Raw genomic sequence first — 12,568 nt, 5'->3', positions numbered from 1 at the left:
CACACCTGTGTCTCAGCAGCTGTCAGTTCATTTTGTGAGTCTGGTTTCACCACCAGACTGTGAACACCTCAGGGGCAAGGACACATCTTCTTCATCTTTGAATCCTCAGGAAACAGATAATCATGTGGCGTAAAACAGGCATCCGATACGCTCTTGCCTGACCATGTACTGGTTACACTGCCAACATTCTATCCACAAGACAGTCCCAGTTGTAACTCCACCCCTTTTACCTTCACTCAGGAAAGCTCATTAAAATGAAAGTGAATAATGGTGACAGTCAGACAGGGATAATATTCAATCTGCTGTAATACATATAAAAGGAAATCATTTATAAACTTTGATATTGCTATGGTCTGAAATGCTTTTATCCCCTCAAATTTCATATGCTGAAATTCTAACCCTCAAGGTGATGGTATTAGGAGGTGGGGCCTCTGAGAGCTTATTAGGTCATGAGGGTGGAGCCCTTATACATGGGATTACTGCCCTTATAAAAGAGGCCCTAGTAAGCATCCTCCCCCTCTCCCCCTTGCATCATAAGAGGACACAGAAAAAGGCACCATCTATGAGGAAGTGGGCTCTCACCAGACACGAAATCCTGGGGCTATGATCCTGGACTTTCCAGCCTCTAGGACTGTGAAATAAACATTTGCTGTTTATAAGCCACCTAGTTTATAGTATTTTTGTTATAGCAGCCCAAACACACTAAGAAAGGTGTGATATATTACTAGCATTAAGTACTCTGGACGAGACTACCTGGGTTTGAATCTCAGCTCTGTCACTTGAGAGCTGTGTAATTAATTATTTGGACCTCAGTTTTCTCATCTGTAAAATGGTGATGATAATAGCATTTACTTCATAGAACTGCTATAATGTACTTAGAATGGTGCAAATAATAGTGCCAAATCAGTGTTGGCTAAACTAAATGAACAAGCAAAATCCATCTGTGATTGTGGCAACAAGATGTTGCATTATCTGGAAAAGTTGATAGAGATCACTGCCCTCTATCCTGAGAAACAGACTCATCTTTAGGCTCCTGCAGTATTTATGATTTTTTAAAATTTATTTATTTATTTATTTATTTATTTTTGGCTGTGTTGGGTCTTCGTTGCCACGCGCGGGCTTTCTCTAGTTGCAGTGAGAGGGGGCTACTCTTTGTTGCGGTGCGTGGGCTTCTCATTGCAGTGGCTTCTCTTTGTTGTGGAGCATGGGCTCTAGGCACACGGCTACAGTAGTTGCGGCATGTGGGCTCAGTAGTTGTGGCTCATGGGGTCTAGAGCACAGGCTCGGTAGTCGTGATGCACAGTCTTAGTTGCTCTGCGGCATGTGTGATCTTCCCAGACCAGGGCTCAAACCCATGTCCCCTGCATTGGCAGGCAGATTCTTAACCACTGAGCGCCCAGGGAAGTCCCAATATTTCTGATTTTTTAATGGCACAAATTATAATAATTCTATGGAATAAAATTATAAGTGAGGAGAGAAGAAAGCTAGTGAGTTTCCCTGGAAAGACATAGGATTTGGGGTTGGAAGGTCTGATCTGAGTCTCCAGCCAAGTCAGGAACACTCCCAGAATCTCAGTTTCCTTATTTGTGAAATGAAGATGACATCACTCCTGCCTTGGTGTCCACTGGTCTGATTTGAGGACCTAGTAACATACTGACATGAACCCATTTCTACTCCTACTGCTACTGCTAGCTCCTACTATTACTAGTGACAATGAGTTCATTTATGACATATTCTGCATTCTCACTGATCCTTTTGACATATTAGCAATACCTAGATATCTGAACATATGAACAGCTTTTGATATTGATTTATTTCCTGCAACATACTAATAATAAAATTTACTCACATAAGGGTTGGGATCAAGAACTCTTTGAAATTCAAGACAAGGTGTAAATTGCTGCAAAGGGTCTCTTTAATTGGGATCAAAACGCTTCTGACAGCTTTTGGATTTTTAAAATTGTAGCTATTGTCACGTTCTGCTAATGTTTTTTTTCTTGGTTTTGAAAAAAAATAGTGCAGCCAAGCTTGAGCAGGAATACTTTAGACATGATAAACAACTAAAATTTGTCATTCCAAATGACAAAGACCTAGTTTTCCATTTCTTTGATATGTAGGACAAAACACTTCACTTAGACTCTTATCCTGCATAATTCAGCCGGTCCCCTGCTGTGCAACGACAAAGGTTCAGTAAACTGTTCCTGTTCATAATCTCCAATGGAGGTTTTGAAAAACCTCCATTTATCTGAAGATAAATCACATCGATGGGGTTAACTTTAAGGGAGAAACAGACTATTAAACTAGTCTGGGGAAACAACTTTGGTGATTCCCCAAAGATGTGACTTCGGTCAACATCTCACCTTCTACTTGACTTCCTTCCAAAATATCCCCATAATATGACTGTTGCTTGAATCCTCCTAGGGCTGGTGAACTCCCTGGCACAGAAGGTGGTCCATCTACATGCTGAACAGCTCTGACTTGCAGGAAATTTTTCTTCCTCATAAACTGAAACTGCTTCCTAGAAACTTCTATCACCTGGTCTCGGTTCTGTCCCTTGAGTCACACAGAACAAGTCAGCTTCTTTTTCTAGACAACTCTTTGGAGAGATGAACGCTATTAATATGGAGTGCCTTGCTCCCACCCTCCTCTCTACTTCCGGCTTAAACGTTCGATTCTCTCCACCAGTTTTCCCCAGGCTTGTGTTGAGACAAATTAACAAGCTAGGGTAGCAGAAGCCCAATGATACAGGGCCGAAGGTTAATCAAACAGAACTGGAGCAGACAAAGCCAGACAGAAAACACTTAACTCTGCCTTCATCCCGATTCTCCACTAGGAGATGACATTTTTTTTCAACAAAGCCAAATGGCTTAGAGCTGAAATAATGACTTTACTGCTGGTCTCTTTGTGTCCAGATAAAGAATCAAAAAATTACATTATAAGGTTTGGTGGTATCTTTCTTTGGGGCCAGATTAGCCATCCTTGAGTGAGGATTTAGAGAAAGGTAAAGAATATAAACTACCTCTTCTCATTAGTTAAAGTTTGGTGATGAGAACTGTTTGATGGTAGGGTATATGATGGAATAGCAAAGCCAAAAACATGGCCCTAGACAAAATAAAATACCTGATACTCTGCTTTACTCCAGTCCCTTTGGTGATGCCAGTGTCATGTGATGGGCAGGCATGGACTTGGGAAGAGACTAGAGATGATGACGTATATTGGGCATATAAATCCTTGTGAAAGCATCTCTCAGTTAGGCTTGATCCACACTCCTTGGATCCCTACCATGAAGGATGCTAAGGGGTCAATGATATCCTCCAAGTTTCTACAAGCCCAAAGCTCTCTGCCTCCTGTGTGTTACCCAGGATCCCACGTGGCCACATCTGTGTTCAGAAGTGTTGGCCCAGCATAGTTTTCAGTCCCCCAACTGCCCTGGTCCCCTCATCAGGATATACTTTGATTCGATTGTACCTTTTCTTAAATGTGAGGTTCAGAACTGAGCACAGGTCTCCAAACTATAGTCTGGCCAGGAAAAGGAAAATCTTCCCTAATTTTAGAAACCGTACTTTTATTAAAGCAGAAGAGGCTTACATGAGGCTCTTAATCTTGCTGCCTTCAAACTCCTTGACTCCTGATGCTTGTGTTCTCGTTCTAGACTCCCTTTACCAAGGCATCCCCAGGTAGGTCCACCTTTCCTATAACATAGAGGTCAATTGCTTTGATTTTTGACTCAGGTCAACTGGAGGCTATATCCCAGCTCTGCCTCCTACATGCTGGATGAACATGAGAAAGTCACTTACCCTGAGAGATAACAGACATTGTGGTTGGACTCATAAGCCAGACTGCCTAGGTTGTAATCCTGTCTCCACCACCACCTACTTCCAGCAAGTTACATATCCTTTTCTCTCCTTAATATCTTCAACTATAAAATGGAGATAACAACACTATCGACTCATAGGGTTGCTGTAAGGCTTAAATGGATTGGTACTTCTAAAGGGCGTACAACAATGACTGGAACATACTATGTGCTTGACGCAGTGCCTGTTATTATTACTCTCTCATAGGACCCTTGTGAGGACAAAACTGAATAATGTATGCAAAGTGACTAATATGTACCTAGTATGTACTCAGCAAACGGTAATTATTACTACTAGATTTTTTTATTGTGGTAATATATACATAACATAAAATTTACCATTATAACCACTCTTAAGTGCACAGTTCAGTGGCATAAAGTACATTCATATTGTTGAGCAGCCATCACAGCCATCCATCACCAGCACTGTTTCCCTCTCCCCAGACTTTAACTCTGTACTCATTAAACACTAACTCTTTATCACCCCTCCCCCCAGGCCCAGTCAACCACCATTCTACTTTCTGTCTCTGTGAATTTGACTCCTCTAGATACCTCATTTAAGTGGAATCCTACTGAATTTGTCTATGTGTGACTGGCTTTTTTTACTTTGCATAATGTCTTCCATGTTGTAGCATAGGTCAGAACTTCCTTTTTACTGCTTAATAATATTCCATCACACACACACACACACACACACACACACACACACACACACACACACACCATATTTTGTCTATCCATTCATCCACAGATGGACAGTTGGGTTGCTTCTACCTTTTGGCCATTGTGAATAATGCTGCTATGAACATGGGTGTACAAATGTCTGTGCTATTATTATTCAGGAATAACTTTTCTTCAAGAAAATTCATTTTTTACTGTTAAATTATCATCCTACTACCCACTGGTATCCTAATATGAGTCAGAACAAAGGCGAGAAAATTATAATGCAAAATGACAAGGTTAGGTAACTTGGCTAGTTGAATATTGTTTGTACAGCGCTTGACAAATTACCTGTGAAGTTCACAGGAGGTGATATAGGTGGAGGTGTGTTAGAAGCTATATAAAGCATTGAATGAATAAAAGGAAAACATGTCCATTTGACTCTTGCTCTCTGGACAAAACAGATCAAAGAACAGAACGCTTTTCTGTTTTTCCCTTACCATCAATGAACAAGGCCAACAATGCAAGGCAAGTCCCGGGGATGAAGCTGGGAGCTAACTGCTGCCGGGAGGTTGATGAAAATACAAACCACTACTTCAGTGGGTTTAACAAACAGATCAGCCCTTACATTTCCTGATCATGCAGTGATAGATTTTTTTCAAGATTGAAAACTCCATTTATTCTTTTTGATGACAGCAATTGCAAGGTGCCACAGGTTCAACTCAAGAGAGTCTGGATGCTTTGACCAAGTCAAATGACCCCCGTGCGTCTCCCTCTAGGAAGCATGTCATTAAAGTTGCCAGCACACAAAGAAATTTAACTTAAACTGTCACATTACCCACCGCTCTTCAAAGCACATCAATCTCCCTATTGCATTACCAGGACTGTGTGACACTTTTATCCCAATTACACTGTAAGAAACACAGTCACACTGTGTTGGTGCAGTCACACTGTGGCCAAGTCAGGGGAGAGCCTCCCTTTGATGGCCAATCACAGTTGATCAAGTTTGTCAGTTGCTTTATCTGTTTTTATGCTTGTTTGATATCCCTGCCCAGAGAGTAGAGGCTTTTAAGGGCACATCTGTCAGTGGATTCAATTTCACCATGCCATGTTATTCTTTTACTTACCCCTGTCTTCTCATCAAAGATTTTGATTCCTCCAAAGGAGATGGTTAAAAAGATTTTCTGTTTGTGTTCTCCTTTGGAACGAGCGCCAGCAACAACGCCCTGTTGAAAGGAAGGATGTGGTTTTTACTTTAGTGTTTTCATTTGAAAATCCCCTCCGGTCCCAAAGCAAAGGCATGTCAGATATCATGAACCAAAGCCACCAATCACGCACACTCCATTCCCTCCCCATTTCCATGCTGCCTTCCCCGACGGGCTTGCATTTTCTTGATGTTTTAGGGTAATACTTGTCCTCACTGCTCGAAAACTGTAGAAATAGATATTTGAACATGTATTCATTGGACGAACCAAGATTTATAGAGTGCCTACTTTGTGCCTAGATGCTCAGTTCAGAATTCGAGACCCCGGGATAAACAGAATATGGTCCTCTTGTTAAAATCTTTGCTGGGTTTTGTATTAGACATGGTTTTAACCTTTTAAATAAAGAAGAGTCATGGAATACATTCCTAAATGTGATTTTAATTTTATACTTCTGGGAAAAGTTTTTATATGAATTAATTTTAGAGATCAGAAAGAAAAGAAAAAATATTGCCAGACTGCATGTGTCAATTTTGTTTGGAAAAATGTGATGGTCATATGCCTAAGGTTTGCAGCTTTTACCCACACATTTTGTGTGTTCTTCTACCATTTTTCCAATCATTCCTGTGCTTTCAAGGAAAGTACCTACCAAGTGCATTGCACTCCTCAAAAATCTGTTTCCCCACTTTTCCAAATTTTTTGTAAACTGAAGACATGTGTATGAGTCCATTAGAAGGTAGATGTCACAAAAGGTAGGTATGTTACTCTGTTCACCGCTCTCTTCCTCGGACCCAGGACAGTCCGTGGACTGTCGCTGAAGGTCAGGAGACACTCAGGAAATTATTGTTACATGAATGTGCTATCAACAGTCCTCGCCAAAGTTGATATTATGCAAGTTAAGAGTAAAGACACTTGCTTTTTAAAATCAGCCTCTGTGGTGGCCAGTTACAGGCAAGCATGGGCATCATATTAGGGTACAACTCAGAGGATGAGGACATTCAAGGAATTTACACTCCACGGCTGTTGCAGGCTCTGCATTAGATGTTTTGAGGCTTCCAGCCCCTTCATCCCTATTAGCCTCCACAGAGGGTGAGTAAGCCCAATTCTCAACAGTTATCATTCCGGACTTCTTTAGGAGTAGAAAAGTCTAAAATAATCATGATTTCATACTTTCAAGAGATAAAAGTCCTTTGTGCTGTTCTCAGAACAGCATGTTCTCGACCTCAGTCTCAGCAAACAGAGTGAGAGGTATGACCAGAAGGCAAGGAAAGGGCATTCTCCTGAGGTTGTGTGATTATCCTCCCTTTGGGTACTGGAAATAGTCTGCAGAATGGAAACATCTGGATCATACTCCTGGCTGTGATCCTGGACAAGTGACTTAACTCTCAACTCTACTTTCTCAAGTGTAAATACTTCTCTCGCATGTTTGAGAGAATTAAATGAAAACTTATGGAAAGTACCTAGCACAACACCTGGTACACTGTAGGGATGTCATAAAAATTAACTTCTTCTAGTAAATGAATGACTGTCCCTTAGCGTTCGAGGTCCAGTTCCTGTTTGGTACCAGTAGGAAATTCACCCCCTCAGGAGTCTCCCATTCATTCTTAAGCACCTCTGACATGTGGATGTACAGAATGTTAAAGTCAGAGAAAACCTTGAAACTAATCAGTCCAAATTCCTCTACCAACAGATGAGAAAACTGATGTCTGAAAAGCTGGGTGGACAGTCCCAAGATGGTACAGAGAGCTGGTGAGAAAGCTGAGACCACAGGTCCACTCTCAAGACTCTTGGTGCAGGGGGCAGTTATTATTCCTTTTACGTGTGTCTTCTTTCTAGCGAGCCCAGATCTCTTTCCTGTAACCCTACCCAGTGTTCCTCTTTTGACCCTTCAGGGATGGTACTCACTGACATAAGATGACTGCCCTCTAAATAGTTAAAGAGAGTGACTCACCCCAAAGCAAAGTCTCCTGTCTCTTTAACACTTGCTCTTGTTCAAAGGTTTCTAGATTCCTCAGCGTGCTGCTTGCTTTCCCATAAATTCACTGAGGGATGGTTTTAAGGACATGGGAGAAGGGTCAAAGTATGTCTTTGCAATCCCAGGGGTAGTTCTCATTTCTCTTCAATGTCACCTGATCAGAGATACGGCCTCTGACCCCTCCACTCTCTACACCAAACTGCATCCCATTCTTTCCCCCTGCATCTTTTTTCCTTGTCGTACCCACTGGCATATTGTATATTCATTTGTTGACTGTCTGCCTTTGCCCAACAGAACAAAAGCTCAACTGGGCACAGAACTTCGCTTTATTCATTCTACGCGCCCAGTGTCGAGAACGGAGCCTGGAATAAAAAAGGAACTCAAAAAAGTGAAGTGACTTTCCCCTCACTTGGGTAATGAACAAGCCAGGCTTTGAACTTAGGAAAACTTGATTTGAAATCTGTGTTCCTAGCTGGATTTGGAGTAAAATAACTGATGCTGCCATCCCTACACAGCCTAACCTTCAACTTCACTATCCAGGCCTACGCAGAAGAGACAACAAGAAGGAGCGCCATCATAATGGAAGCCCCATTATAAATGGAAGCACTGGAAGGACTGTGTCAAAGGGCAGGGAGCCCCTCTTTCTTTTTTAAGTCCTCCCAACATGAAGACATCACAGTTCGTGGTGGGGAGAGGCTTGCACCTTTGGTCAAGAAGAGTAGCTTTAATGTCCCCATCTCCAAGATGGTCCTAACAACCCCTAGCTCTTAGAATTACCACAACATCAAACTGTGCTAATTCCCAGCACACAGTGATGCTGACCAAGTGGCTATCAAAGAACTCCCTGGCAGAAGGTGGCTGCAGATAAAGAGGGATGGAAAGAGCCAGTGTGCATGTTGCAGGAGCACTTCTGCTTGGGGCTGCTGATGGTACAGCCTCCCAGGACAAATGCAAGAGAGAAGGATGATCCACATGGTGTGATCCTTGGGGAAATAAAACTCCAATTTTACCAGGCATGTTGAGAGACAGGACCTTGAGTTAAGCCCTGAAAAACTGCATGAAGTCCAAGCAAGCCTGCCACCAGACAGCACACTGCAGGGGCTCACCTCCCCACAGATGATTCAGTGCTGTTATGTAGAACTGAGGAAGGGCCAAGGGACAGGGATGGCTGGGGAATCGGAAGATATGGATGTAGGTGTCTTCTGGGGTTTCTGTGCCTAATATTAGCCACCTGACCTACAAAGTCACTGTTGGCAACCTGGAAATGAAGGAGTCAGATGTTTTCTTGGGTCCCTACCAAATGGTAGGAGTTCTCTTACACGTCATATAATTCAGCCCATCCCACATTCCTGGGAAGGAAAAATTACCTCCCTTATTTTACAAATGACCAAACATAAGATCGGGGGGCCAAGCGAACACCCCAAACCTCAAGGAACTAAGAAGACATATAGAGGGAATTCAAACAGTGACCTTTCGAATTCCGGTGTTAGGGTTCCTTCTACTATAACCCTCTGGAAGGGCTCTTTGGGGAGGCATGGATGAAAAAAAGGTGGAACCACCAGCTTCCCAACTCAGTAGTGAAGGAGAACTCTAAAATGAGAATACTTCTTACTTCCTAAGAGTGACGCGTGCACGTACCGCACCTAGCATGGAGTGCAGCGTGCAAGGAGAGCTCAGCAAATGACTGTGACCGTCACCTCTAATACTAATACTGATTCTATGAAGCAATGCCATGTGCTGGGCACTGTATGGAATGACTGGTGCAGGTGTCCCTAAGGGAGTCACACAGAGGCAGCATCTTGCTGGAGGATTTTATACACAGGGATGGGGTCAGGCACGCCAGGCAGGGTTGATAGCCTGCCCTGTCCAGCTCAGGGGTTGCCCTGAGAATCCAATAAGTTGATGCACAGGAAAGGACTCTGAGAAACCTCACCCAGCAGGGTGTATGCACATGATGGGATGACTTTGATCTCCAGGGAACACGTCAAGCTGGTGTGCAACCTGAATAGCTGAAAACCTAGAATGCTATTCCAGAAAGCTCCATGAACTAAACCTGGTCTCCAGTCTCAGCCCTACTGGTTATCAGTTGTAGATCTTTTGGGGAAAACTCATCCTAAGTTTCACTTTTCCGAGGTAAGAAGGAGAATACAAATATCCTCCTCTGCCCTGCTTTGTGCCCAGAGACTGGCCCCTGTGGTCTGCATTGCCAGGTCCTCTGAGCTTCCTGCCCTCTGGATTCCACCCAGGAAGGCACAGACAGGAGATCAGAGGGTGGAAGGAGAGAGGTCAGGGTATTTCATCCAGCCTCCTTCCCATCCTTGTTCTACAATCTCCAGGAGTAGCTTATTTTTGCTTGGCGAGGGAAGGGACTTTGTCCTCAATCTCGCCCTCCCTGGATGCCAGTAAATAGATCTCAGCCGAGGATGGTAACAACGTCCCACTGTTTTTAGTTTCCAGGGCATCACCAGCTCGTTTGCTACCTTAACCTTGCCTAACCTTTGTATGTCACTCCTGCATTAAAGTATCCTCGTCTGACCTAGTCGGGCTGGGTGTTTCTTACAGGACCCTGACTAATAGATTTACTTAGGGCTCTGGAATCAGCCCATCTCTCCCATAGCTTCAACCACCACCATTTTGCCCGATACCTCTGAAAGTTGACTGCTTTGGAAGTCAGTGATGTGGGGCTATGTAGCTTACTGGTAGGAGCTTAAACTCTAGTTGGGGAACCAAGATAGATTCAACGCAGATACAAAACAGAATAGAATGAAGCACTAAACTATATCTTATCAAACACTGGGCATCTGGAGATACAGGCTTAAACTCTGGGCTTATCCCAGATTAAATGAAGGTTCTGGGGCAAATCCTCTAACTTCCGTGAGCTGCAGATTTCTTATTTACAAAACAGGGAGGCTAATAGCTACCTCATAAGAGCGAAAGAGATAATATATGTAAAAGTGCGTTATTGACTAAATTAAAATACAATGACAATGAGGCTTCGCTGGTGGACAGGCAATGGCTCACTCATACTCACATTATGAATCCCCTCTTAAATCTCTATAATCCAAGAGAAAACTCTCTAAAACAGGAAGAGGCACCAGCTTCAGAGAGCCTAGCAAAGAAAAACAGATTAAAAAAAAAAATTTCTCCTATGGCCTGACATGAACAAGTGGGCCTTTTGCAAGGCCAACAGGCATTTTGTACTTCTTTGTCTTTCCTTCCCGGGCAAGTGGCCAAATAGAGAATCGATCATTTATGTTTCTGTGTTTCTTAAAGAAACACTACTGGGAGCAGAAATGTCAACATTCTTCTCTGCAACTTGCAAATAACGAAAGACAATTGTCTGGGAACCAAGAACCGTCAACAAGTTCGGAGCATCTGACAGGAGCGTGTTATGGTTGGACCAACTCTCCAGGGCTTTGGGGAACCTCACAGTTATAAGGGGTGACAGATGGGGTACTTCACTGCAGGTAACACCCCCCCCCACACACACACACACGCAAGGTCGGCAATCCTGGCCAGGCCTGGTACAGCTAGTCTGGCCCAGTGTTAATCCAGAGGGAGAACTTCAGGGCACACAGGCCAACTCCTGTCTCACCTACACTGAGACCTCCATGCTTCTATGAAGGCAGCTGTCAGTGAGGTGCTCTGTGAGTCATGCCTGGTGAATGCTATCTATCAGGATGCTGGGGGAAGAGGCATCAGCCTCTTTCTTGTTCTCAGCAGACTTGTGGCTCTGGGTGAGAACCAGGCCACTGGAGAGTTTCTTTATGTCTTTCTATTAAAATATTTGTCAAAAGCAAACCTCCATTTGCCTGGCCTCATACTCAGTAAGGAGCAACTTCAGCAAGAATCAAGATCCAGGCCTTTATCCCCATTCTTGACTAGGGTCTCCTTGGCTCAGTCTTTCTGGGCTCTCTCTCTGCAATCTACCCGCTGGTAGAGAGGTTGCGTTCTGGTCTGATCTCACGCGTGAATCACAGTCCTGCTCTGGGGCAGAGCAGGGGTCAGGGTGGGTGAACACGGAGCGCTGCAGTTATCCAACTACCCCACAGACCACGTGGAATGGCCTGTCTCTTTCAAGGATGCCCTGTGGCTGTGTGTCTACGTCACATCCTCCAGACCAGCATTTATCAGTCATGAAGCTGGAATTTAGAATTCTTCCTGTTGGAATCCTTTGCGTATTTAGCACTCAGACTTGAACTTGGCAGAAGAAGGGGGCTCATTACAGGACTGTCCTAAAATCTTATAACATTGCTTAATTATTATTATTATTTTTAAATATTTATTTATTTGGTTGCATCAGGTCTTAGTTGCGGCATGCGAACTCTTAGTTGCGGCATGCACGTGGGATCTAGTTCCCTGACCGGGGATCAAACCCAGGCCCCCTGCATTGGGAGCATGGAGTCTTATCCACTGCACCACCAGGGAAGTCCCACTTAATTATTTTTTATAAAAGGATACATTAACCTCTTCCAAGGAGATAATCTGTGAACTCATGGTTTTAATGTCTTTTATACCTTTTTCTAGTATGCCTTGTAGTAGATTCATAACTATTAAAATAAAGTTTGCTGTGTAACAGCTAAAAAAAAAAAAAAGAAAGTAATGATACACAGTTTAGAAAATTAAGAGTTTTTAAAAAGAATGATTCCGGGCTTCTCTGGTGGCGCAGTGGTTGAGAGTCCGCCTGCCGATGCAGGGGACACGGGTTCGTGCCCCGGTCCGGGAGGATCCCACATGCCGCGGGGCGGCTGGGCCCGTGAGCCATGGCTTCTGAGCCTGCGCGTCCGGAGGCTGTGCTCCGCAACGGGAGAGGCCACAACAGTGAGAAGCCTGCGTACGGCAAAAAAAAAAAAAAAAAAAAAAGAATGATTCCTACAG

The 12,568-nt window shown here is 43.6% G+C and overlaps 1 protein-coding gene across 2 annotated transcripts in view; it reads right to left on the bottom strand.

Moving 5' to 3' along the window:
• Nucleotides 1-12,568, bottom strand: part of DAB1 (DAB adaptor protein 1) — a 294,648-nt gene that overhangs the window by 142,520 nt on the left and 139,560 nt on the right. For both annotated transcript variants that reach the window (XM_028488109.2, XM_055083962.1), the window contains exon 3: nt 5,641-5,739. In XM_028488109.2, coding sequence (XP_028343910.1) covers nt 5,641-5,739 — 99 coding nt within the window. The remainder of the gene's footprint in view (nt 1-5,640; nt 5,740-12,568) is intronic.

This window comes from Physeter macrocephalus, chromosome 4, assembly GCF_002837175.3.
Source record: "Physeter macrocephalus isolate SW-GA chromosome 4, ASM283717v5, whole genome shotgun sequence".
Taxonomy (NCBI): domain Eukaryota; kingdom Metazoa; phylum Chordata; class Mammalia; order Artiodactyla; family Physeteridae; genus Physeter; species Physeter macrocephalus.
Note: the sequence above shows the minus strand (reverse complement) of the source record. Positions and strands in the feature narration are given on the sequence as shown.